Genomic DNA, 27,484 nt, shown 5'->3' with positions numbered 1-27,484 from the left:
AAATAATGAGCGGCATCGATAAGTATGTGAGAGAGAACAAGCTGAAGGTGTTCAGGGAAATAAGGAGAGGTGTATGGGACTGATGAGTGAATTTGATGGGTTAAATCACCTTCTTTTCTGCTATAAATAAGGATGCATGCACATCAATGTCACAGAATGAATGTGTGTGTGTATACATTACCTCAGCTAACACATATTGATTAGTGGGTGTGGGGCTTGCCCTGTAAATTGATCATTATATGAAATACAGAAACTACAATGTTTGGCCCCACATACTGAATGATGATTACAAGGACTGCCATGGAATTGTTACCAAATGTAGAAACTACTTGCATTTTAAAAAAATATTGATACTATTAAATGCACTATTTGGTTCTGCTCTTTGCAAACTAAACTCCAGGGTGATAGGGCCTTGTATTATCTACTTGCATTGCCTTTTGGTATCAGAACTTAATGTTAAAGGTGGATTTTGCTGTGGAAGACTCACAATAAATATATGTAAAATAAATCTTTGTTGGATTCAATAAAACTAAACGGAAGCAACGCTCAAAGTGTGACAGGGCTCAGCAGGTCAGGCAGCATCTATAGAGGGAAATGGACAGTTGATGTTTAGGATCGAGACCCTTCATCTGGACTGAAAGATAGAGCGGAGGCAGCCAATATAAAAAGGTGGAGGTGTTACGGACTCAGTGAAAGTCCCTTTAAGATAGAGAGTGTGTGTGTATGTGTGTGTGGGGCGTGCTTACGTCAATAGAAGATAAAGGACGTAATGACGTTGTTGAAGAAGTCAGAAGAAGAAGAAGGAGAGAGAGAGAAGGGAGAGAGACACCAGCCTGCTTGTTTTCTCTATCGATGGATGAGAAACAATAACTGTGTTTGCCACTGAAATCCATGTATGGAAGTTGGAAGTAATCCGGTGGAGTTCACTTTGTTGCTGACCTGTAGAAGGAAACAGGTATTTGTATGTGGACGACCACGGTTCGGATGCTTTTCGGGGTGAGGAAGTCACTACCGAGTAAACACTGAAGTGTCGTTTGGGTTCCATCGTGGAACATTTGGATTTCGTATGTACTCTCTCTCTATGTTTTTCTACATCTACATCTTATCTTCAGACAACGGTGGTTGTTGAAGAAGCCCTTGCCCATGTTTCACCTTATGGCTTGCGGAACTGAACTTTAAGAACCATTCAGGAACTGGGAGTTTTGGACTTTGTCACACACACACACACGAAGAGTTTAGTTTTGGGGTTAACGTTCGAGGTTTAACATTCTTGAATTCTAACATACTAACATTTTTACTTTTATTTTACGTATTATCAATAGTAGTGATTAATAAAATAGTTTTTAACACTGAAACATGCTCAGTGTGTTTCTTTTGTTGCTGGTTCATGACAAAATTGGGGGCTCGTCCGGGATAGTTCCCAAGGTTAACGAGTGTCGTCTGGGATTGTACCCCAGATTGACGAAATTTGTTCGAGATTCAATCCAAAGATTTTTGAGGGAGGTCTGATAAATTCTTTTTAATTGGCTTGTGTGTGTGGAAACCAGCAGCAATGGATATTAAGGCATTTTTGGAGTCACCAACCCAAAAGGGATTGGAGGTGGCGAAAAAGGATGATTTGATAAAGATTGCTACAAGGCTAAACCTTACAGAAGTAAAGCAGTCTATGAGAAAGGCAGATATTCAGAGACTGATAGCTGGCCATTATGTGGAAAAGAAAGTGTTTGAGAAGGAAGTGTTAAAACAGTTTCCTGGCAGTGAAATAGCAATTTCTGAGGCACAGGTGCAGCTGGCGAAGATAGAGGCTGAACGAGAGCAAAATAAATTAGAAGCTGAACGAGAACAAAAGAGATTAGAGGCCGAACGAGAGCAAACCCAGTTAAAGATAGAGGCCGAGCGAGAGAAATTAGAGGCCGAACAAAAGCTAACTCAGATGAAGATAGAGGCTGATCTAGCAATGAAGCAGATGGAATTGAAGAGGATGGAGCTGGATAGTGAGGAGAAGGAGAAACAGAGGCAGCATGAGTTACAAATGAAGCGTAGGAGTTCGGAATCTGATTCTGATGATGGTTTTTCAGCCAGCAGGGAGGTTCGATTAGTCCCTCCGTTTGAAGAAGATCAGGTTGATCAGTATTTCCAACATTTTGAAAAGGTTGCTGTGAGTTCAAACTGGCCAAGGAAAGGATGGGCTCTTATGGTACAGAGTGTGATTAAAGGTAAAGCTCAAAAAGCTTATTCTGCTTTGTCTGTTGAGGATGCAGCTGATTATACCAAGGTAAAACAAGCTATTTTGAAGGCCTATGAATTGGTCCCTGAGGCTTATAGACAAAAATTCAGAGACTTGAGGAAATCTGCAGATCAGACTTATATGGAATTTGCCAATGGAAAGAGAATATGTTTTGAACGATGGTACATGGCTAAAAATGTAGATGGGGATTTTGATAAATTGAAAGAATTGATACTAGTGGAAGACTTTAAAAGATGTGTTCCAGCTGAATTAACAACGTATTTAAATGAAAAGGCAGTGGAAACTTTACAAGAAACTGCTAGGTTGGCAGATGATTATGCTTTAACCCATAAATCCAAATGGGGACAACCTAAAACCTTTCAAAAGAGTTACAAAGACAATCCAGGTAAACCAGAGATTAAATTGGGAGGTAATCAAAAAGGAAAGGATGAAAAGAAGCCAGGGCTGGAGAAACCTGTTGAGCGTACTTGTTATTACTGTAGGAAACCTGGCCACGTGATATCTAATTGTGCCCTTTTGAAGAAAAAGAAGGAAGCTGGGCCCAATGCTTGCTTTCAGGCAATTAAAAATCAAAAAGGTTTAGGAGATGCTGTTAAAGATCAGTCCTTGCAAGAGGGAAAAGCGGAAAAGTTGGAGGAGGTGAGAAAGGAATTCCGTTCGTATGTATCAGAGGGTTTTGTTTCACTGAATGATGAGTCACCCCAGGTGCCAGTGAAAATTCTTAGAGATACTGGGGCTAGTCAATCTCTCTTGCTGGACAGTGTTTTAAATTTTGGTGAAGAAAGTGACACTGGTGAAGTAAATCTAGTACGAGGCGTTACAGGTGAGACCATGTCTGTCCCTTTTCACAGGGTGATTTTAAAGTCAAAGTTCGTAGAAGGACCAGTCGAGATAGGGATAAGACCTAGTTTGCCAGTGGAAGGAGTTTCTTTGTTATTGGGAAATGACCTTGCAAATGGAGAAAGTGATCCTGTGGTACGGTTAACAACCAAACCAAGGATTGATGAGTCTGAGGATGATTCAGATGTTTACCCATCATGTGCGGTGACTCGAGCTAGAGCTAAAGAATTAGCCAAGACAGACAGTCCGGTGCAGTCTGATGTAGTTCCTTGTGACAGTCCTAAACAGGAAGAAAATTTTGATGCCTTATCTGAGACTTTTCTGTCTTCACTGGAGGATCAACATCCTTACAGTGAGCCTGAATTTAAAGATTTGTCTTTGTCGAGGAAGGATTTTATGGTGGAACAGACAAAGGACCCTGAGTTGACAGAATTGAAAGAAAAAGCTCTCTCATGTGAGGAGATTGAAAAGGTGCCAACTGGATACTATGTCAAAAATGGAGTGTTAATGAGGAAATGGAGACCTCCTCATGTTCCTGTTACTGAGGAATGGGAAGTTATTCATCAGGTTGTTGTTCCAAAAGTTTATAGGGATGAGATTTTAAACCTGGCCCATAGTATGCCTTTGGGTGGTCATTTTGGTGTGAATAAAACTGTAGGGAAGATCTTGAAACAATTCTATTGGCCTGGTTTGAGAAAAGATGTGGTGATGTTTTGTCGAACCTGCCACACATGTCAGATGGTAGGTAAACCAAATCAAAAACCCCCTGTGGCTCCTTTGAAACCAATTCCTGCTTTTGGTGAACCCTTTTCGAAGGTGATTGTGGACTGTGTTGGCCCCTTACCAAAGTCTAAGACTGGAAATCAGTATTTGTTAACCATCATGTGTGCCACTTCTAGATTTCCAGAGGCAATACCCCTTAGAAATATTAAGGCCAAGACGGTGTCAAAGGCTCTTGTAAAATTTTTTACCTTGTTTGGTTTGCCAAAAGAAATCCAATCTGATCAAGGTAGTAATTTTATGTCAAAAATTTTTCAACAAATAGTCTATGAGCTGGGAGCAAAGCAGATTGTATCATCTGCATATCACCCAGAATCTCAAGGAGCTCTGGAGAGATTTCATTCTACTCTCAAAAATATGCTGAAGACTTATTGCTTTGAAAACACCAAGGATTGGGACGAAGGTATCCATTTACTTTTGTTTGCCGTTAGAGAATCGATCCAGGAGTCAATCGGATTTAGTCCTTTTGAGCTTGTGTTTGGACATAGGGTGAGAGGACCTTTGGAGTTGTTGAGAGAGCAATGGGTTAATGAGGAAGTTCACTTGAGTCTGTTGGACTATGTCCAAAAATTTAAAACTCGGTTGGAGAGAGTCTGCCAGCTAGCGAGAGAGAATTTGAAAACAAGCCAGATAAGAATGAAGACATATTTTGATAGACGTGCTCGGCCTAGGACATTCGCAGTGGGGCAAAAGGTGTTGGTATTTTTCCCTAGCCAAAATAATCCCTTGCAAGCTTGCTTTTCTGGACCCTATGTTATTGAATCTCGAGTGACTGATCTAACATATATAATCAAAACACCAGATAGACGCAAGAAAACACAACTCTGTCACGTAAACATGCTAAAACCTTATTATGAGAGGGATTCAGTTGTGGCCTTGGTGGATGGTACTTCCTCACCCCGAAAAGCATCCTCAACAGACATGTTCCCAGATGTTCCAAACAGAACATCGATAATTACCCATGATGTTGATGTTGGGGATGCAAAACCAATCAAACAACACCCATATCGAATGAATGTGGAAAAAAATAAACTTGTTGATCAGGAAATAAAATACATGTTGGAAAATGATATTATTAGACATTCTAGTTCAAATTGGAGTTCGCCCTGTGTTATTGTACCTAAACCTGATGGAACTGTTAGATTTTGCACAGATTACAGGAAAGTGAATGCTGTAACAAAGTCAGATGCTTACCCTATTCCTAGGGTGGATGATTGCATAGACAGAGTGGGAAAGGCAAAATTTCTTACAAAGATTGACCTATTAAAAGGGTACTGGTGTGTTCCATTAACAGAAAGAGGAAGGGAGATTTCAGCCTTTGTAACCCCTTCTGGATTGTATGAATACAATGTTTTGCCATTTGGAATGAAAAATGCTCCGGCAACATTTCAAAGAATGATTAATTCAGTGATTCATGGGTTAAAACATACAGATGCCTACATTGACGACTTAGTGACTGGGAATGATACTTGGGAAGATCACATCTCTGCGTTAGAAAGGTTGTTTGAAAGACTTTCCAAGGCTAACCTTACAGTTAACTTGGCTAAGAGTGAATTTGGCCATGCCACTGTGACGTATCTTGGTTATGTTGTAGGTCAAGGCAAGCAAGCTCCTGTTCAGGCAAAAGTTCAAGCAATATCTGAGTTCCCTATTCCCACAGGTACGAGGACTGTTAGAAGATTTTTGGGAATGGTTGGATATTATCGAAAATTTTGTAAAAGTTTTGCTGATATTGCTCTTCCCCTAACTAATCTTCTGAAGAAGGGAGTAAAGTTTGTTTGGACAGATTCTTGTCAAGAAGCATTTGAGAAGCTGAAAGCCATTTTATGCTACCATCCTGTGCTCAGAACACCTGACTTTTAAAAGCCATTTTCATTAGCAGTAGATGCCAGTGATGAAGCTGCAGGAGCTGTGTTGTTGCAGAAGGGTGACCTTGATGATATTGACCATCCTGTAGCTTACTTTTCAAAGAAATTTAATGAGCATCAAAAGAATTATTCCACCATAGAGAAAGAATTACTGTCGCTTGTTTTAGCCTTGCAACATTTCAGTGTATATGTTTGCACCGCTCAGAAACCATTGACTGTGTATACAGATCATAACCCATTGGTGTTTCTGAGCCGAGTCAAAAACAAGAACAGAAGGCTGTTAAACTGGAGTTTAATTTTGCAAGAGTTTGATCTCATGATAACTCACATTAAAGGCAAAGATAATGTGATTGCTGATTGTCTTTCCCGATGTTAAATGGGAAACATGTATCTGTACTAATCTGATAGTCTGTAGTTGTGTAACATGATAATTATTAACATTACTAACTGTATGCGCGGTTAAAATTTTCTTGGGAAAATTTTTTTTTTAGGTGGGAGGTGTTACGGACTCAGTGAAAGTCCCTTTAAGATAGAGAGTGTGTGTGTATGTGTGTGTGGGGCGTGCTTACGTCAATAGAAGATAAAGGACGTAATGACGTTGTTGAAGAAGTCAGAAGAAGAAGAAGGAGAGAGAGAGAAGGGAGAGAGACACCAGCCTGCTTGTTTTCTCTATCGATGGATGAGAAACAATAACTGTGTTTGCCACTGAAATCCATGTATGGAAGTTGGAAGTAATCCGGTGGAGTTCACTTTGTTGCTGACCTGTAGAAGGAAACAGGTATTTGTATGTGGACGACCACGGTTCGGATGCTTTTCGGGGTGAGGAAGTCACTACCGAGTAAACACTGAAGTGTCGTTTGGGTTCCATCGTGGAACATTTGGATTTCGTATGTACTCTCTCTCTATGTTTTTCTACATCTACATCTTATCTTCAGACAACGGTGGTTGTTGAAGAAGCCCTTGCCCATGTTTCACCTTATGGCTTGCGGAACTGAACTTTAAGAACCATTCAGGAACTGGGAGTTTTGGACTTTGTCACACACACACACGAAGAGTTTAGTTTTGGGGTTAACGTTCGAGGTTTAACATTCTTGAATTCTAACATACTAACATTTTTACTTTTATTTTACGTATTATCAATAGTAGTGATTAATAAAATAGTTTTTAACACTGAAACATGCTCAGTGTGTTTCTTTTGTTGCTGGTTCATGACAGGAGGGAAGAGGTGGAACAAGGGCTGGTCGGTGATAGGTGGATCCAGGTGAAGGGAGGTGACAGGCAGATGTGGGGGTGGCGGGGGGAGATTGGAAATGACGGCAGAAGCCAGGAGGTGGTAGGTGGAAGTGACAAAGGGCTAAAGATGAGGAAACCTGATAAAGGAAGATAGAGGAAGGTGGAGCATGGAATAAAGGGATGGAGGTGGGGAGGGGAACCAGTGGGAGGAGTGTGTGGGTGATGGGAAGATGGAGAAAGTGGGGGAGAGGAAAGAGAGAGGGTGATGGGAGCACGTTAGATCAGAAGGAGAGGGAGAAAAGGTACAGAGGGAAGTGGTTACCGGAAGTTGGAGAATTCAATGTTCATACTGCCAGGCTGGAGACTGCCCAGGCAGAATAGGAGGTGCTGTTCCTCTAATTTGCGTCTAGCCTCAACTTGGCTGTGGAGGAGGCTGAGGACAGACTGTGGGAATGCGAAGTGGAATTAAAATGGCTGGTAACCAGGAGAGCCATGGTGGACAAAGGTGTTTGGCGAAGCAGTGACCCAATCTGTGTCTGGTCTCACTGATGTGTTCGGTTTTGGTCACCCTGCTATGGGAGGGATGTTATTGGCTGGAAGGAGTACGGGGGGGGCGCGGGCAGGGGGATTTGCGGGATGTTGCCGGGACTCAAGGGGCTGGGTTGGACAGGCTGGGATGCTTTTCCTTGGAGCGTGGGGGACTGAGGGGTGATCTTGTTGGGGTGTGTGGAATCGTGGGGGGCATGGATGGGGTGGATGTGTTCGGTCTTTTTCCTGGGGTTGGGGAATCGGGGGTAAGGGCGTGGGTTTGAGGTGAAGGATTTAATAGGAACTTGAGGGGCAACCTTCTTACACAGAGGGTGGTATGTATGTGGAATGAGCTGCCAGAGAAAGTGGTTAAAGCAGGTACAGTAACAACTTTGAAAAGATGGTTGGACAGGTACATGGATAAGAAAGATTTAGAGGCATATGGGCCAAATGCTGGCAAATGGCACTAGCTAGGGTGGGCATCTTGGTCAGCATGGACCAGTTGGGCCGAAGGGCCCGTTTCCGTGCTGTATCACTCTGACTCTATGTAGAGGAGGCCACAATAGGAGCTCTGGATGCAGTAAATAATGAAGCAGGATTGCCATGTGAAAGACTGCCTCACCCGGAAGGGCTGTTTAGGGCTCTGGATGGTGGTGAGGGAGGAGGTGTAGAGACAAGTGTTATCTTCTGCGTTTACAGGGCAATGCCTGGTGAAGGAGGGGGATGGGCGAGGAGAGATGAGCAGACCAGGGAGTCACGAAGAGAATGATCCCTGTGGAAAGCAGACGGGTGAAGATGTGGCCGGTGGTGGGATCCCATTGCAACTGGTGGAATTTGCAAAGAATGATATGTTGGATGCGTAGGCTGGCGGGATGGTAGGTGAGGACCAAAGGAACTCCACTGGACAGAAATTAGGTCATAACTTGGTTCAAAGACACACATTCAAAAAATATTATGATAGCAAAATATACTTTCAATACAACAAAAACTGCACCTAATTTTTTAAATTTTATGTATGAAATATTTAGGCATTAGTTTAAGTTAGTGTTACGTACCAGCAACAATAGAAACACAACGAGCCAGGTTTCCACATTAAAATCTATTTATTAATAACTGCTTGTAATAAAAAGACAAAGAAAATGTTAGATATTAGATATTGATTAAACTAAACCAAAGTCTATGTATGTGTGTGTGGCTAGTTCCCAAACCAACCAGTCTAGGAATAGTTCTCAAAGTTTTATGATGGCAAACCAGTTCAGTTCGGCAAGTCTCATCGCCAGTGCTAAAGTCCAGCAAGGTTGTTCACTGGGACGAAAGTCACGCTGAATACATATGCTCCACCACTAAACATAGATTGGAAAAAGAACATTGTTTGGAAATACCAGAAGAGTTGCAGTTCTCCCCTGCAAGAAACTTGTCTTATGGAAACAAGTATGTGAGTGGAGTTAAAATACAGTTCTGTAATGTCATAAATGAATGTTGTTGCATTCTATTTCCATCCCTACACTGAATTTAACCTAATTGCAAACCACTGAACTCAATGGAAAATGTCAAGAATGCTTTTTTCACTTTATTAATGTACTTTCCATATAGATCTACACATGTGGGGTTATCTACTGCTATTCATTTTCTAGTTTATTGAATGTTCATTATATCTAACAATGGGACATGTTATGTTATCACCTAGCCAAGATCTGCCGAGCATCCTTCAGTCTCTTCAGGCGATTGTAGAGGAACCTGCGCCTCTCGAAGATACTCTCCTCTTCTACCAGCAACTTCTCAGTCGGCTCACTGCCTTGCAGCAGTTGGAACATTTCACGCTCTAGCTTGTCTGCGAACTCCAGCAGCAGGTAGAATTTAAGGATCATTGGGACCATATCAGCCAGTCGGTTCGAAGCAATCTGAAATATAAAGTGAATACACCATCAACCTTCTGCAGGTCTTTGCTGTAGGTGAGGCTTGTATGCCAGTGAGGCTTCTGAAGGTTTAAGAGTACCTTGGGTGCACAGCAAGTACCATTGTGGTATCATGAGGTACTAGGGGGTAGGCAGGGGAGACAATACACTGTACTATATTAATCAAGTTCATCAGAGTCCTAGTTCCTTTGGTAAACAGGACAGTGTCCCATAAAAATTCTTCTGCCTCAACAACAATCCAGCTCCACATTTAGGCTGGGTGAAGAAGAGGTTACTGTTATAAATAACTTGGGCACCTCTGCTCTTTGACACCAATATATTTTGTTCCTGGTAACCCTTGCTGCCCAGTACCCTTAGGCAGAGGAGACCCTGGCCCTCCTCCCTGTCCAGAATGCTGAGTACATACAGAGCAATCAATCTAGGCCTACTGAAGAGAACACTATTGTTAGCTTATTGTTAAAAATGGAGTCATACTAGTTGGATAGCTCACCATAAAATAAGCCTCCAGACGAACAGACATGCTGGTCATTTCAGTGTTGTCACTAGTCTGCTGTGGGGTTTCCTCTTCTTCTGGTTCCTCATATGTGTTCTCAATCTCTCTCAGCTTGTTGCAGTAAATGAAGTCCTGACTGTAGATCATGCTCTCCATTTTGAACAAAGTCTTCAGCATTTTCTCTGCTTCCATTTCCTGCTCCTGTTGAAGTTCATCAATCTTTTTCTGTGGAAGACAGGTTGTTCTCAAGTACTTTGCTGAGGTTCTACAGGTGGTTTGCATCAGTGCCAGACTTGGTTACGGGTCAAAGCTCACTGCCAGCATTAACCGCTCCTATCCAAGTAAGTCCCGGACTTGGACAGAGTTGTGTATATCTGGGACATGCTGAGTGAGAGATGCTGGTGCACCTGTTACTCCGTTCCACTGCTGGACCACGTGGAGTCCAGCAGCTGAGTTTGATCATGCTGCATTACCCAGTGAAGTCTGCCTCTCAGTCCTCGCCAGCCTAGCATGGCAACAGGCTCACTGCTTCCCTAGTAATAGGAATGGGAACTCTGGCCACTGCTATGGGAAAAGGTCAGTACAATGTTTTTTTTGGAACTGATCTCATTTTAAATGTTTTTCCACTCATTTTAAGTGTTTTAAAAGTTTTATTTTTTTAAATTCTTTACTGCAGTTTTTAATGTCTCTGAACATCAGAGCAATTTAACAACATTAAAAAGTCATGATAGAACTTGACAGACCTGCTGAGCATGCCCTCCTGCTCTGCTTTTCACAACTCCTACATCCTCTTGTCTATGTTCTCTCTCTGTAACTTCTCCCAATCACTCATTGGCCAAATAACCTTGTTTACAACTTAGCCCCATGGTCACCCTGTTTTTCCACATCAGAGACATTCCCCCTCCCCCACCCTCCCTGCAGCTAAACGAGCTTCTTTTGTCTCCTTCCCCAGTTCTCACGAAGGGTCTTTGACCTGACACATGAGCATCTCTTCCCACAGACGCAAACTGACCCACCATTTTCTGTCCCTTTAGATTATATTGCCTCTCCATACTGCTCTCTCAAAGTGCATCATTTCACACCTCCTCATTAAACTGCACCTATCAAGTGTTTCCTCAAAAGCTGCTACAGTTGTTCTTATAAGTTAATCTAGTTGCAAACTGAAGAACACACCAACAGAACAGGGAAGCTTTTTATTTCTTTATTCATCCATGGACATGAGCATTTCTGGCAAGACCAGCATTTAGTACCAGTCCCTAGAGAGGACTAGTTTGCTGGGCTGCTTCTCAGTTAAGAATCATCCTCCTTGTCATAGGTCTGGAGTAAAGGCTGGACTGGGAAAGGGCAGCAGATTTCCTTTCCTGAAGGGCATTCAGGAACTCATGGAGACAGCGTCAAACTGCATGGAACCAGGCCCAACTCATCCATGCTGACCATGATGCCTACCTGAGTTAGTCCCATTTGCCTGTGTTTGGCCCATATCCCTCCAAACCTTTCCTATCCATGTACCTGTCAAATGTCTTCTAAATGTTGCAATTGTATCCACCTCTACCACTTCCTCTGGCAGCTAGTTCCATGTACCCACCACCCTCTGTGTGAAAAACCTGCCCCTCAGGTCCCCTTTAAATCTTTCCCCTCTCACCTTAAACTTATGCCCTTTAGTTTTAGACTCCCCTACTCTGGAAAAATGACTGTGACCATTCACCTTATCTATGCCCCTCATGATTTTATAAACCTCTATAGGGTCCCCCCTCAGCCTCCTGCACTCCAGGAACAAAAAGCTCTTTATAACTCATGCCTTCCAGACCCAGTAACATCCTCGTAAATCTTTTCTGTCCCCTTTCAAACTCAATGATCCTTCCTATAGCTAGGCTTCCCAAACTGCACACAATATACAAGTGTAGTCTCACCAACGTCTTGCAGAGTTGTAACAAGATGTCCCAACTCTTGTACTCAGTGGCCTGACTTCTGAAGGCCAAGGTGCCAAAAACCTTCATCACCACCCTGTCTACCTGCATCACCACTTTCAGAGAACTATGTACCTGTACCCCTTGGTCTCTCTGTTCAACAACACCCTGCCATTTACTGTGAAAGTCCTGCCCAGGTTTAACTTACCAAAGTGCAACATTTCGCACCTGAGCTAAATTCCATCTGTTATTCTTTCACCCACTTTCCCAGTCGACCTAGATCCAGCTGTAATCTTACATAACCTTCTTCACTGTCCACTATACCACCCACTTTGGTGTCATTTGCAAACCTATTAAGCAAGCCACCTATATTCTCATCTAAATCATTAAAATAGATGACAAACAACAGTGGACCCAGAACCAATCCCTGTGGCACATCACCAGATGGAGTTTTACAATTTTCCAAGAGCTTCATTGTTACCATTTCTTCGACTAGCCTTGACCATTCTGGATTTTTTTTAAATTATGGACTGTGACCTCAGTCTACCTTGTTATGACCTTGCATCTTATTGCACTGCACTTTCTTTGTAGTTGTGACACTTTATTCTGTACTGTTATTGTTTTTACCTGTACTACATTAATGCACTCTGTACTAACCCAATATAACTGCACTATGTAATGAATTGACCTGTACTATTGGTATGCAAGACAAGTTTTTCACTGTACCTTGGTACAAGTGACAATAATAAACCAATACCAACTAGCTGAGTTTAACTTCTCCAGTAGCTGAATTGAGATTTGAACACATGCCATTAGGTGACTCATCTCAACCTCTAGATCTCCTCAGCTCTTGGTAAATCCTTCTAGTCATTTCCCCTGGGAGATGCTGTAATTCAAAGTCAGACTCCTGTAATGGATTTCAGACACATCACTCATTCTCAAACCCTCACCAATGGAAAAACAGATATCAACCATCCACGTACCTTGACAGATTTCATTAGATTTGGCAAACCTTCAAAGTGCAGCAAAGCCATATTGTTAAGCACTGACTGGACCAGGTCTGTAAGGAAAATAAGAGTCAAGTCATTTGGAGGAGCATCATATCTTGATTGTGTTTTGAATGACTTTCATTTGTAAGCGAATCCTGCTTAAAAGGCTGTTGCACTTAAATCCAGAGATACACATGACCAAACTAGGATCACTGAATAGAACTGAAGAATTGCAATGGCACTGCCTGAGGGGGTGGAAGCAGCAAATATTCTCACAACAGTTAACAAGCATTTAGATGAGCACTTGAAATGCTGTGGCATATGAATCTACAGTGAGAGTGCTAGATAATGGGATTATTATAGACCAGTACTTGATGGCTAGCATAGTCCATCTCCATGCTGTATGATTCTATGAGGAGGCCATTCATCCCATCAGTGCTATGCTGGCTAAAAAACACAATAATGCTGGAGGAATTCAACAGGCCAGGCAGCATCCATGGAGAAAAGCAGGCGGTCAATATTTCGGGTCAGGACCCTTCTTCAGGACTGAAGATAGGAAAAGGGGAAGCCCAATATGTAGGAGGGAAAAGCAGAGCAGTGATAGGTGGACAAAAGATTGGAGGTGGGGTGGGTACAAGGTGGTGATAGGTAGATGCAGGTAAGAGATAGTGATAGGCAGTGCAGGGGAGGAGGGGAGAGCAGATCCACTGAGGGTGGGTCAAAGGTAAGGAGAAAAAGGGAAAAAACAAAAGAGGGGTAGAAAACAGAGATAGGCTAGGAAAGGGAAGAAAAGAAGCATGGTGGGGGAGGGGTTGTGGGGAAGGGGGGTGGGGATTACCAATGTAGAGGAGGTCATACTTGGAGCACTGAATGCAGTAGATGATATTAAGGGAGGTGCAGGGGAATCTGTCTCACCTGTCTGTAACTGTCTCCTCCACATTCGTGAGACCAAACGCAGACTAGGTGACCGTTTCGCAGAACACCTGCGCTCTGACCATAACCATGACCTGCACCTCCCCGTTGCCAGTCACTTCAACTCCCCCTCCCACACATTCACTGACATGACAATCCTCGGCCTCCTCCACTGCCAGGAGAATTCCAGGCGCAAACTGGAGGAACAGCACCTCATTTTCCATCTTGGAACCTCGCAGCCTAACGGCATGAACATTGAATTCTCCCATTTTAAGTCATTCCACCCCCCCCCCCCCCCCCCCACACCATCTCTTCTTCCCTTTCCTAGCCTCTTTTTTCTACGCCTTTTTGTTTTCCTTTCTCTCCTTACTTTTGACCCATCCCCTGGTGGATCTGCTCTCCCCTCCTCCCCCGCACCTGCTTATCGCTACCTTTTACCTGCATCTACCTATCACCACCCTGGGCCCACCCCACCTCCCCCCTTTTGTTCACCTATCACTGCTCTGCTTTTCCCTCCTGTATATTGGGCTTCCCCTTTTCCTATCTTCAGTCCTGAAGAAGGGTCCTGACCCAAGACGTTGACCATCTGCTTTTCTCCACAGATGGTGCCTGGCCTGCTGTGTTTCTCCAGCATCATTGTGTTTTTCATCCAGATTCCAGCATCTGCAGTCCTTTGTTTCGCTAGTGTTATGCTGGCCCCCAGTAGACAAATTATTGTTTCATTTCTCCACTCTTTCGCTCTAGCTCTGTGAATTATTCTCTCTCAACTGGCTATCCAATTCTCTTCAGAAAAACCTGACTGACACCTTCACAGGCAGTGACAGACAGATCAAAACCACTGTGTAAAACAAGAAATCCTCACATTGCCCCTTAGATTTTTAGCTTAATAACTTAAGATCTCTCACCCCTGGCCCTTGAGCAATCCACCAATGGGACCAGTCTCCTACCATTTACTTTTTCTAGCCAATCAAAAGCTTTCTCCCTCTAGAAAATATCTTTTCAGAACAGTACAACCTAACACCTTGAAAGAATCTTGTTTGGTGTGCTCTTTATGAGGTAGCAGGTAGGTGGGGTTAAGGTGCTAATCAGTCATGATCTATTTAATGGAGAGCAGGGCAAAGGGGTTCAAGCTGCTGCTCCTGCTCCTATTTATCAAGTTGAATAAAGTGTTGGCAATGTCTGTCACAGATATCCGTAGAGGAATGCTACCAACTGGCAAATTCCAGGCTGCAGGAGTACGTGCTGAGGGACGCACTGAAGCTGGGTGCAGCCAACACAAGGGCTCAGTGGGGAAGAACTAGAGCTTAGGGTTCTTCTGCCACTGGAGAGGGAAGGGCGGGGTCAGGCGAGAAAGCCCCTTAAATATTGTAAATACGGGATTGGGGTAGCACCCCAGGGAGCCACATGAGTGGCATCGGTGTTGTGTTATTTTTTATATAAGGTAACACCAATGATTGATCCGAACACGAATGTAAACGTTTGCACTGTTTTATTGTGACCGAGTGGTTAACCCTAACCAGTGACCGAGCCTCCGCAACCCTCTTGAGCAAACAATTCCAAAGATTCACTACCCACTGGGTGGAGAAATTCCTTCTCAACTCAGTCCTGATTGACTGACCCCTTATTTTGAAACTACGACCTCTGGTGTGAGACCATGCCGGGGAAACATTATCACACTTAAGAATTTTGTATGTTTCAGTAAGGTCACATCTCAATCTTCCAACGGCAGGAGAGTACGGGCCCAGTCTGTTTAATCCATCTTCAGATGAGAAACTCTTCACCCCAGGAATCAATCTGGTGGACCTTTGCTGTAATCCCTCTTTTGCAGGCATATCTTTCTTAACAAGAGACCAGACTGTCTGTAAGGAGTTTGTATTCAAAAGACATACAGGTTAGGAAGTTGTGGGCATGCTATGTTGGCGCTGGAAGTGTGGCGACATTTGTGGGCTGCCCCCCAGAACATTATGCAAAAAATGCATGTCACTGTGTGTTTCGATGTACATGTGACTAATAAAGATCTTATCAGACTTGTACACAATAATTCCCATGTGATCCACAGAGGCCTGTCTAAATGAAGCAAAGCATCTCTACTTGAGTGCTCGAATCTTTACTGCTTCCTGGTTATAGTTTACTATGCAAGTTGTACACATTACCTGATATTTCTTTCAGCATGTTTAGAGAGGGAGATTCCAGCTTCATGATCTGATTCTTGGCGAGTGACTCAAAGATCTTGTAATTGGTAAATCCAGGTAATTCTCTCCCACGAGACTTCTCAGTATATTCTGTTACTTTATCTCTTATTATATGTTCGACTGGAAAGACAGGAAGATTGAAGAATAAAGCCTTCTTGTGGCCTACTTTTATATTTTGCCTTCTGTCCTTTTTTTTTTGATTTAAAAAATCTGGTGAGCTTGGTCTCTGTTCCTGACCCTTGTCCCAAGCATAGTAGGCATTCCTCAAGCAGAGGGGGCACTGAGGGATTTGACAGTAACAGTGTCCAATTCTACAACAACTAGACTGGTTCTATGCCTGCATAACCAACATGTATTTGCACAGTCCTTACACTTCATTTTAAATGCCAAAGATTTTCCCACTGGAAACAGGTGATTACATGCTCAATTAAAGAACTTGTGATTGTAAATAGAAGCTCAAGGATTCAGGATGAGAAATGGAGAGTTGGAAGCTGTTCCAGAGACATGGGCTCAAGCATCTGAAGATACACTGACTATAGGCATAGAAGGAGAAATGAGGCAAAAAAAAAGGCCAGAGAATTACCAGCTTGGCTCAGTGGTAGACCCCTTGTGAATACCGCAAAGGATTGTGGGTTTGAAGTCTGCTGATGAGGGCTGAGCACATAACATGGCTGGCTCACCCACACAGTACCAAGGGAGTGCTGCTTTCCCAGGGCTACTGACCTTCAGAGGCATATCCAGCCACTGGCTTGGGAGGAAATCCAAGAGCAGAAAGTTGTTCCGCTTTCCTGGCCAATGATGACCAATAGACCATCATCAGATTGTCTGGTCACTCAACTCATTGCTGCTAGTGGGATCTTGCTAAGCACAAATTGGAAGCCATATTTTCCATACATTACAACAGTGACTGTAGTTTAAAAAAAAGCCTTTAGGCTCCCAGAAAACTCATTATAATTGCAAGTTCTTTCATAAAACACACTTTATTAAGTGCAACACCCACTGACATCATGAATGGATGTCAATATGAATACTTACAGTCAGTCTGGTCTTTGTTAAGCAGCTCATTCCAAATGCCAAAAATCTTTCGCACTATGGTGTACAGTTTATCGTTGTCATTGTATTCTTTTGAATAGTCTCCACTTGTTAAGCTAACAATGTCTCCAATGTAGGCTCTAATCTTCTGCAATCAATCCAAAAAGTAATTTCTCAGAGAGTCAGTCACCACACTTGTACCAGCACTTTTCGTTCCCATTACTAGCTTCATAACACTCGTCTCAAAAACATGCATTTAGTGATATTCTATTGCTTGAGAAAAACATGTCACCCCAGCAGAAGGTAACACTTTACAGCAGGAAATTCCAAAGATTCACAATCCTCATTGTGAAGAAATTCCTCTTTATCCCAGTCTTAAATGAATGACCTCTTATTCTTAGATTGTGCCCCAAATTCTAAATTTCCACATCAGGGGAAACATCCTCATAGCATCTACCCTGCCAAGCCTGCCCAGAATCCAATGTTTCAATAAGAACATAGAACAGTACAGCAATAGGAACTGGCCTTTTGGCCCATAATGACTGGGCCAACTGCAACACCAATTTAAACTAATCCCATCAGCCTACACATGGTCTATATCCATCCTTTCCCTGCCTATTCATCCACCTGTCTAAATGCCTCTTAAACATTGACATCATATCTGCTTCCACCACCACCACTGGCAGCCTGCTCCAGGCACCTTCCACACTCTAAGAAAAATAACTGCTTCGTAAATCTCTTTTAAATTTTCCCACTCTCACCTTAAGGTTATGCTCTCTAGTATTTGACATTTCCACCCTGAGGAAAAAGACTGTTTCTATGCCTCTCATGATTTAAAAGAAAACTTCTATCAGGTCGCACCTCAGCCTCCAATGCTCCAGAGAAAACAATCCAAGTCTCTCCTTTTAGCTAATACTCTCTGATCCAGGCAACATCCTGGTGAACCTCTTCTGCACCCTCTCCAAAGCCACCACATCCTTTCTGTAATGTGGCAACCAGAACTGCAAACAGTGCTCCAAAAGTGGCCTAACCAAAGAGCATCCATCATTCTTATAAACTCCAGGGACAGAAGCGAAGCTCTAATCCAGCATCGATTCTTTGGAAATCCTGATGGTCCAGCTCTGGCTCACTCATTGGTCTGGAATGTGATTCGGGGATCCACAGTGCAAGTGAGGTGTGTGGCCAGGACCAGGGTTTAGACTGTGGCCAGGGCCAGAGTCTAGACTCTGGATGGGGTGTACAGCTGGAGTGGGGTTGAAGTTTGGGACACCAGGGCTCAGGAACTGGGCAAGTTTGCAGCTGGAGCCAGGGTCTGGAGTCCTTTGTATTACCAGCTCCCTTTAAACCGAATGAGCACTCCACAGCCTCTCCTAGATAATGAAGTCAAAGACTTTTCCCGAGGTCAAAAAAAGGCCACATCTGGAGATCGGTGCCGTATTTCTCTTGAAGCTGTCATGTGGTGAAGCTAATGGACAGTTATTGGCACCTGGAGACACAAGAGACTGCAGATGCTGGGATCTGGAGCAACGCGCAGAACACTGGAGGAACTCAGCGGGTCAGGTAGCATCTATGTAGGGAAACATCAGGTCAACTTTTCAGGTCGAGACCCTTAATCTGGACTGAGAGGTAGAGGGGAGATGGCCAATATAATTAAAAAGTGGAGGGACCTAATGGCACCTACTGACCAGAGGTGAAATTACAGCTGTGTGCAGATAATGCTAACACAGTGGGTGTGTTACCAAGCCTGTGCTCTGAGTAGGCTTTGGGAATATGAATTTACTTAATTCGATTTAGGGAATAAAATGCTGGTACCAGTGAACAGAATCATGAAATAGTTTGAAATATGATCCTGTTAACAGACTTATCCACTGCAGATTAATAATGTCAAACATTGCATTATGCCACTTGTATTAAAGTATGGAATGCTACAGCACTGAAAACACCACTTGACTGTATTGTATTGGCCCGTTGATGAATCAATTCAAATAGTCCTAATCCTCCCTACTCCTTCTCTAAAGCCCCTTTTAATCCTCTTTCCTTTTGGAAGTGGAGCCTATTTTTGGCAGTGTATTCCAGTTTACAACAACACTTCTGCATAGAAATATTTCTCCTCCTGCTGCCTCTTCAGCCAATCACCTTAAATCTGTGTCCCCTGAATAGCAAGTTTCTCTCTTTATACTCAAACACAACCATTGGTGACTTGGAAAACCTCCATCCCAATCTCTAAACTTCTCTGCTCCATGGAGAACAACCCCATTTTCACTAGTTTCTCCTCATAATCCCACTCTAGTTCATCACTTCCACATGCTCTGACATCCTACTGGGATGTTTTGCTCAGAAATGGATACTAGTGAAGAATAAATGAAAATCTAAAACAATGATGATGTTGGAAATCTGAAATAAAAACAGAAAATGCTGAAAACACTCAGCAGATCAGGCAGCATCTGTGGAAACAGACACAGAGTTAATGGGTCTGACAATGAGTCCTTGGCCTGAAATATCTGATATAATGCTGTTTCTTCTTCCACTGATACTGTCTGACCTGCTGAGTGTTTCTACCATCGTCTGTTTCATTTCATGACCGAACAATATGTGAAATCATCACCATCTTCTGCCCAATATTAAAAAAATATTTGCTACATTGTTGGTATAGTCCCTCTTAATCCATCAGAGGTGAAAGAATTTATCACAAGTGAAATTGTATGAGCTCACTACAAGCTGAGTCTTGAGAGTAATTCTGAATGATTGCCTGCTCTTCCTGACCTCTGCTATCAAGCTGACTTCTATCAAACCAAAATGGCTCCAACATTTTTGTCACAAAGCTAAACCTTTTGGAGAAGACCTCTCAGTGAGTTCTCTTACACTTACATCGATGAGGAAGGACATCTTTCTCTCATTATCCTCGGGCACTCCCAGTCCAATCCTCTCCAATTCTTTACTGGTTTCGGCAATTTTCTGTTGAACTTCACTCTGAATTGTTGGTAAGGTTTTCTTTGTTGTGGAAAGAAGTTGATAGCATGTTACTATATGCAAGGAAGATGTGTTGAACAGGTGGGATTTTCCCCACAGCCCTCTCACTAACTGAGAACTTGCTTCTAAAATCTCTTTTGGTCTCCTGAAGCAGCTCTATTTCACCTTGTTTTAGGAAGGAAATGACATAATTCCATGAACAGTGCAGTCCTTTCATATCCTGGTCATGGGATTTTGGCACCGGGAAACAATTGGAGAAACTTTTGACCCTGGGCTCTCCTTCACCCTGGGCACTCCATTGTCCTGGGAAGTTCCTTACCCCATCATGAGTCCTCTGCCACTTCTGGCCTGTTCCTTCTTCACCCAGGGGTGATCTTCACTTACCTTGGGATGTCGCTCCCTCACCTCTGGCCTTCCATCACTACTGATTCTAAAACATACTTCATTCCCCTTTCTCAACCAAAGGCAAGAGAACTATCTGCAGAAGATTCATACCAGAGACTGCATGATTGTAAAGAATCTCTTCATGAGTAATGAGGGGATATAACCATCAGGATAGTTTGATCAGATTGGAACAATCGTCACCAAAAAGTAAGAGAGAGAGAGAGAAAGAGAGAGAGCGCCCCCAATTAAGGTCTTCATAATAATGGAGACTTCCAACAGGTCACACAGAATGAAGGAGTTGACACCCACAGGTGGCTGATGGAGACGTGTACTGGAGGCCATTAATTAGGATCTTCACCATAAATCCAATAAGGAATACAAAAATGTCTTCAAAGAAGAAGTAGAAAATAGGATATTCTACTGCTTCAATAGACTTAGGTAGAAACAGTGGAGTCGGAAGATCATACAATACAGAAGCATGGGCCCTTCTGCCCATGAAGTTCGGGCTGTCCCAGCACCCATTTGCACTATCCTACACTAATCCCATTTTATTCTCCCTACATTCCCATCAACTCTTCCACATTCTACCGTTCATCTGCTCAGTGGTCAATGAATATACCAACCCACACATTATTGGAATGTGGGAGAAACCGGAGCACCTAGAGGAAATCCATACAATCAAAAGGAGAACATGCAAACTCCGCACAGACCATATCTAAGCTTGGGATCGAACCTGGGTCCATGAAGCTGTGAACCAGCAGCTCTACTAACTGCACAAAAACGGGGCCTTCAATCCATCAGGTTTGTACTGACCATCGTACACATGCACACAATGGATGTACTGGTGGGATAACCACTTGGTGCCTGAGGTAGGAAGGAAGGAAGGTTACTTTGGTAGGCTTTGAGAAAGTAGTCAGGAAGGAGCATATAGACTGGCACAGACATTTTGGGCCTAATGGCTTGGTTCAGCGCAGTAAAATTCAGATTACCAACGGTGACTGGTTAGTAACAATAGATTAAATGGAATTATAAATTGGAAGAGAAACAATAGTAAAGGGAAGAGGGAAATAAGAGGCAAGTACAGAATCACAGAGTGATACAGCACATAAACAGGCCTTTCGGCCCACAGAGTCCACGCCAACCATCAACCACCAGCCTAGAACAATCCTTTTTAGTATTCTCCCCCTATCCTCGTGTACTCCTCCCAGGTTTCACCACTCACTGGCACACTAGGGGCAATTTACAGCGGCCAGGTAACCCACCAACCCACACGTCTTTGGGATGTGGGAGGAAACTGGAGCACTTGGAGTAAAACACAGGGAGAACGTGCAAACTCCATGCAGACAACACCAGAGGTCAGGATTGAACCCGGGTCTCAGGCGTTGTGAGGCAGTGCTTCTACCAGCTGTGCCACTATGCCACCCAAAGTAGGATTAGAAGGGATTGTTCTGCTCGAGAGGTGGAACGAGCTTCTTACTGCACTTATTGTGGGTTCTGCAGTTGCTGCTTTGAGTATAAGACAGGTGTGCAGACTGTACAAAAACAAAGAGTCACTGACCTGGATCTGATTGACCAGTTCTGTAGTCAATCTGCCAGCCACACACTGAATTGTTGCCACATTATCATCCAAGAGCGTTCTAAGTGAAAACAAGAACATAGAACAAAAATATCACCTTAAGGTTCCTGGGACCACTTAGGTGAGATAATGGCCAAACTCAGTGAACATTGCCATATCTGGCCAGTGAAGCTTGTGCCTGAACCTTAAATGGAAGAAGAGTCAAATGCCTGGAGTTACAAAGTGATTTACAAAGTGCCAATCCCAAAATTGCTTCAAGGTTAAAATCATCCCTAAATTCATGAATTACATGGGTTGTAGAAAGGGTTTGGATTAAGGTTTGAACAGAAAATTTTGGACAATTCTGCTTCCTGTCATTCCTGTCTGCTTCCTGTTAACCAGCACCCAACATTGTTTCCAGTCAACGACACGCAAGGCAGAGAGAAACATTCTCCTTCACAGTGTCAACGTCAGAGTTAGGGAAAAAGACCTCACCCCAGCACTATGGTCACTGCTCTTCTGCCCTTGAGAATCAGTGGCATTATGTGACAAGTGCAGTTCACCAGGACCCTGTCATCAAGGCCAAAGAACTTCAAAGGGACCTTGTTTAGCTAAGGTTAGTAGTCATGTCGTCAGGAGAGACTTACTGAGAATCAAGCATAAAATGTTTTGTTACTTTATCACTCAGCAAGCCTTCTGTATTATCTGTGGTACAGAAGACTACTGATCCACCCAACCCATCCACAGAGTTTATTCCCAATATTCCTGAACCCCTCCTTCCCAGTGACGGAAGTGTGTAGGATAGGAAGGTGTCCACCAGTCATGTAGCTTTGGAAGGGACACGTGACTGGTAGGCACTGCCCCCACTCCCTTCCCCATGTCCCAGGCAAGTGATGGCTATTACTTCACATATACCTGGTATGTATGTTCACAAGGTGGTGATGGAACATTTGCCGTGACGGAACATTTGCCGTGATGGCCTGGAAGTTGTCAGCTACAGGTTTCCACATTCCCAGGTTCACTGGTGGTGGTGGGTTGGTGAGGAATTATGTATGCAGCCCATAGAAGCTGTGGACCATCAGTAGTTGAGCCTTCTTCCATTTTGCACGTGGGACTTGAAATGGGTAGATATGGTTCATATGGATTCTGGAGTGGTTGGCAAGCCTGGGGAAATGGACCAGCCAAACCTAATGGTCGAGCATTGTTATTATAGCATTAGCTAGCCTGGCTGGTGGGAATCAGTGAGAAATTGGTCACATCCTGGTGGCTCACCACCTGTCTCCTGGCAAATCTGGTCCAAATGTGTTGGGGAATGGGGTTGGGGTGCATGCCCTCTGTCATCCACCTCACTCCATGGCTCAGATCTCTGGCCCAGCTGGCAAGCCAGGTTCTGCTGATGTCATCGCATCCCTATGTACATGTTTAATGGGGACCCCATTCCAAACAACAGATATCCCATTCAAAGGACCAGTGCAACATCAGGATCTGGTTTCCTTCCATAGATATGTGGGTTGGTAACATCTATGTTTTGCAGTAAGTTTAGATGTGGAACCTTATCTAATGCCTTCTGGAAATATAAGTGTAGTATGTCCAGTGATTCCCCTTTATCCACAGCACGTTATTTTTTCAAAGATCTCCCCCTTCCCCCACCTACCTATCATCCCTCTCTCACCTGGATTCACCTATCACCCACCAGCTTGTGTTCCTCCCCCTCCCCTTTTATTCTGGCTTCTACCCTCTTTCTTTCCAGTCCTGATGAAGGGTCTCGGCCTGAAATGTCGACTGTTCATTTCCCTCCATAGATGCTGCCTGCCCTGCTGAGTTCCTCCAGCATTTTGTCTGTGTTGGTCAAACATGAATTCCATTTCACAAAACCATGCTGGCTTTGCCTGTCTACTTTGAACTTTAAGGTAACCTCCTATAACACTTAAAATAAGTTTCGAATATTTCCCTCTGTCAGACGTTGAGCTAACTGGCCTGCAGGTTCCTGCTTTCAATCTTCTTCCCTCTGAATAAACTTGCTACTTTAAAATCTAATGTCAGCTGGAAGCTGGGAAATTTTGGAAAATTAAAATCAATGTGTCAACTACCTTACTAGCAACTCGTTTCAGATCCTGGGGTGAAGTCCATCAGTTCATTACTCCAGCAATTTGCCCTTGGGATTGTAGTTTGGGGAATGTTACCCCTTATCCTCTCTTGTGAAGATGGATATAAAATACCTGGTTAATTCTTCTACCATCTCCTGTTCACCATTAATAATTCTCCATCCTCAACCTCCATAAGACTAATACTCATTTTGTTAACTTTTTTTTTCAAATATTATTTTTTATTACTATCTGGTTTTATATTACTCACTAGCTTTGTCCAATACTCTATTTTTTTCCTTCCTTATTAATTTGTTTGTCATCCTTTGTTGTCTTTCCTATTCAATCAACGACAATGGAAATATAATGAAGGAACAATAACCAGCATTTGTCTTACCTGAAATACTTGTTCTGCTTGAAAAAAGCTTTCTCCCTCTCTAAAGCCTCAACCAGCGTCAATTTGTCATCAATATCCTGTTGTCCACGGCATTTGACAACCAGATAACCTTTCTTCAAGGCAATAACCTCGTTCCTCACTACCTTAAGGATGTTTACTTCTGTCCCCTTGTCAACCAGGTCAGGTTTCGTTAATATACCTGCATATAAAAACAACAGTGGCAAGACCTCAGTTCAGGGCGGTAGCACCATGGAACGTCACAGTGCAGAGAAAGGCAGTTTGTCCTATCAGGTCAATTCCTGAATGCTGTCTACATTTCTACATGTCAAATCCCACACCCTTGCATTTCCCATCGCCACTGTCTGGGTCCCATTTTAGAGCATGATTCTGGGTGTACACCATCATGTGGTTTTTAAACGTATTTTTGACCAATTTCAAAACCTTTTCATGGTTCTTATTGGATGTTGTTAGTGCAAAGGCAGTACATCAGCACCAAATAAATATTAAATGTGATTTCTAGCTACACACACACACACACACATATACATATACAGATATGGGAAATGTGAAAAACAGAAAGTACTGGAGATACATAGCAGGTCAGGCAGTGTCTGTGCGGAGAGAAAAATAAGTTAACATTTCAGGTAAGATATCTTTATTAGTCACATGTACATCGAAACACACAGTGAAATGCATCTTTTGCATAGAGTGTTCTGGGGGCAGCCCGCAAGTGTTGCCACGCTTCCAGCGCCAACATAGCATGCCCACAACTTCCTAATCTTTGAAATGTGGGAGGAAACCGGAGCACCTGGAGGAAACCCACACAGGCAAGGGGAGAACGTACAAACTCCTTACAGACAGTGGCTGGATTTGAGCCCGGATTGCTGGCGCTGTAAAGCGTTACGCTAACCTTCATCAGAACTGCAATAAGTATGAGAACAGGCGTGTGGCAGAAAGACAGAGGGGTGCGGAGAACAAAGGGAATATGGTGGGATGTTGGCCGAGGTTGTCCCAGGCACACAAGAGCTTTCAATATCTCTGGCTAATCACAGCTGATCCTTCTGAAGGGATGTAAATTAGCGGAGATGAATAAGGGCAGTTGCAGCAGGAGAAAAGCATACTGGAACTGTGGGATGCAAAACACAGCGTTTTCTGGAAATAGAGTCAGAGTAATACAGGAGGGAAACAGGACCTTCAGCCCAACTCATCCCTGCCGACCAAAATGCCCATCTAAGCTCATCCCATCTGCCCACATTTGGCCCACAGCCCTCAAAACTTTTCCTATCCATGTACCTGTCCAATTGTCTTCTATTGTACCTGCCTCAACTACTTCCTCTGGTAGCTTATTCAATATATGCACTACCCTCTGTGTAAAGAAGTTGCCCCGCAGGTCCCTTGTAAATCTTTCCCCTCTCACCTTAAACCTATGCCCTCTAGTTTTTGATTCCCTTTCCTTTGGGAAAAGACAGTGTGCACTCTATCTATGCCCCTCATGATTTTATACACCTCTATAAGGCCATCTGAAAGGAAGGAGAATGTTGGAAATACACAGCAGATCAGGCAGCACCCGTGGAGAGAGAAAAGCTGAGCTTAATGTTACAGGTGCACGAGCTTACATCAGAACTTAAGAGGAAAAAGGGGGAAAGGCTGTCTTTGAGCTCCTACATGCTTCCAATGATGCCCAATACAAACTCGAGGTTCAGCCCTCAGGTCTCCATATTGAATTGATTCCAATGTAACCAGTCTTTCAAGATATGAGGTCATCTACCTACCAGTCATAGAGTTATACAGCACGGAAACAGGCCCTTCAGCCCAACTCATCCATGCCAACCAAGAAGCCCTCCTGAGCTAGTCCCATTTGCTTGCATTTGGCCCATACCCATTTAAACTTTTCCAATCCACATACCTGTCTAAATGTCTTTTAAACATTGTAATTGTACCCGCCTCTACCACTTCCTCTGGCAGCTCGTTCCATACACCCACCATCCTCTGTGTAAAAAGCTTGCCCCTCAGGTCCCCTTTAAATCTTTCCCCTCTCATCTTAAACCTATGCCCTCTAGTTTTAGATTCCCGTACCCTGAGGAGGTGACTGTGACCGTTCACCTTATCTATGCCCCTCATGGTTTTGTATGTCTATCAGGTTACCCCTCAGCTTCCTACGTTCCAGGGAAAACAGTCCCAGCCTATCCAGTCTCTCCTTCTAACTCAAGCTATCCAGGCCCAGCAACATCCTTGTGATGACATAAACTCAGTTTTTCCCTCTCTACAGATGTTATCTGATCTGCCGAGGACTTCCAGAATTTTGCTTTATTTCAGATTACCAGCCTATTGTTGCTTTTCCTCTCCCTTATTCATCTCCCTCCATTTACGTGCCTCCAGACAGACCAACAACGATTAACTAGACACCACTCAAAGCAATTGTGACTCACAGCACATGGGACCTGAGATCTTAACCTTGCATGCTGTCTGGAGTTTGTACGTTTTTCCTGTGACAGGGAGATATCCCAGTGCAAATTCCATGCAAACGGAACTGATGCTCGGACCCTGGAGCTGTGAGACGGCAGCACTAACTGCTGTGCCACCATGCCACCCATGGAATTGTTCTGCTTAGAGCCAGCCTAGACCAGATGGGCCAAATGGACTCATGTCATCATAAGACATTCTCTTTGTTCTCCTGTCCCTCCCCCTTAAAACATGCTTGTTCTCTTACTTTTCTCCATTCTGATGAAGGAACATTGACCCGAAACATTTGGTCTCTCCACAGGTGTGTGACCTGCTGAGAGCATTCAGCATTTTAGAACATAGAACCGTACAGTACAGTATGGGCCCTTTGGCCCACAACGTTGTACCGGACTACATGAACACCTACTCCATGATCAATTTAATCCTTCCCTCCTGCACAGCCCATAACCCTCCAATTTTCTTACTTCAATGTGCCCATCCAAGAGCCTTTTAAATGTCCCTATTGTATCAGCCTCTACCACCACCTCCAGCAGTGCGTTCCAGACACCCACCACTCTGTGTAAAAAAAAAACCTACCTCTAAACATTTCTCCTCTGACCTTAAATGGATGTCCTCTGGTATTGGCCATTGCCGCCCTGGGGAAAAGGTGCTGGCTGTCCACTCTATCTATGCCCCTCATAATCTTATACACCT

The 27,484-nt window shown here is 43.5% G+C and overlaps 1 protein-coding gene across 2 annotated transcripts in view; it reads right to left on the bottom strand.

Moving 5' to 3' along the window:
• Positions 1 to 8,585: 8,585 nt before the first annotated feature.
• The window catches only part of LOC127569935 (interferon-induced GTP-binding protein Mx3-like), a 36,651-nt gene continuing 17,752 nt past the window's right edge, over positions 8,586 to 27,484 (bottom strand). The window contains exons 7-14 of one of the 2 annotated variants that reach the window (XM_052015016.1): positions 24,329 to 24,527; positions 21,851 to 21,929; positions 19,807 to 19,929; positions 16,942 to 17,086; positions 15,868 to 16,026; positions 12,797 to 12,873; positions 9,904 to 10,131; positions 8,586 to 9,398 (exon numbers count right to left, since the gene is read on the bottom strand). In XM_052015016.1, the coding sequence (XP_051870976.1) occupies positions 9,177 to 9,398; positions 9,904 to 10,131; positions 12,797 to 12,873; positions 15,868 to 16,026; positions 16,942 to 17,086; positions 19,807 to 19,929; positions 21,851 to 21,929; positions 24,329 to 24,527 (1,232 nt within the window). In that variant the 3' untranslated portion in view covers positions 8,586 to 9,176. The remainder of the gene's footprint in view (positions 9,399 to 9,903; positions 10,132 to 12,796; positions 12,874 to 15,867; positions 16,027 to 16,941; positions 17,087 to 19,806; positions 19,930 to 21,850; positions 21,930 to 24,328; positions 24,528 to 27,484) is intronic. The other variant, XM_052015015.1, reaches the window with a different exon arrangement.

Source organism: Pristis pectinata, chromosome 4 (genome assembly GCF_009764475.1).
Source record: "Pristis pectinata isolate sPriPec2 chromosome 4, sPriPec2.1.pri, whole genome shotgun sequence".
NCBI classification, from domain to species: Eukaryota; Metazoa; Chordata; class Chondrichthyes; order Rhinopristiformes; family Pristidae; genus Pristis; species Pristis pectinata.
The sequence above is the reverse complement of the archived record's forward strand: the minus strand, read 5'-3'. Positions and strand labels throughout refer to the sequence as shown.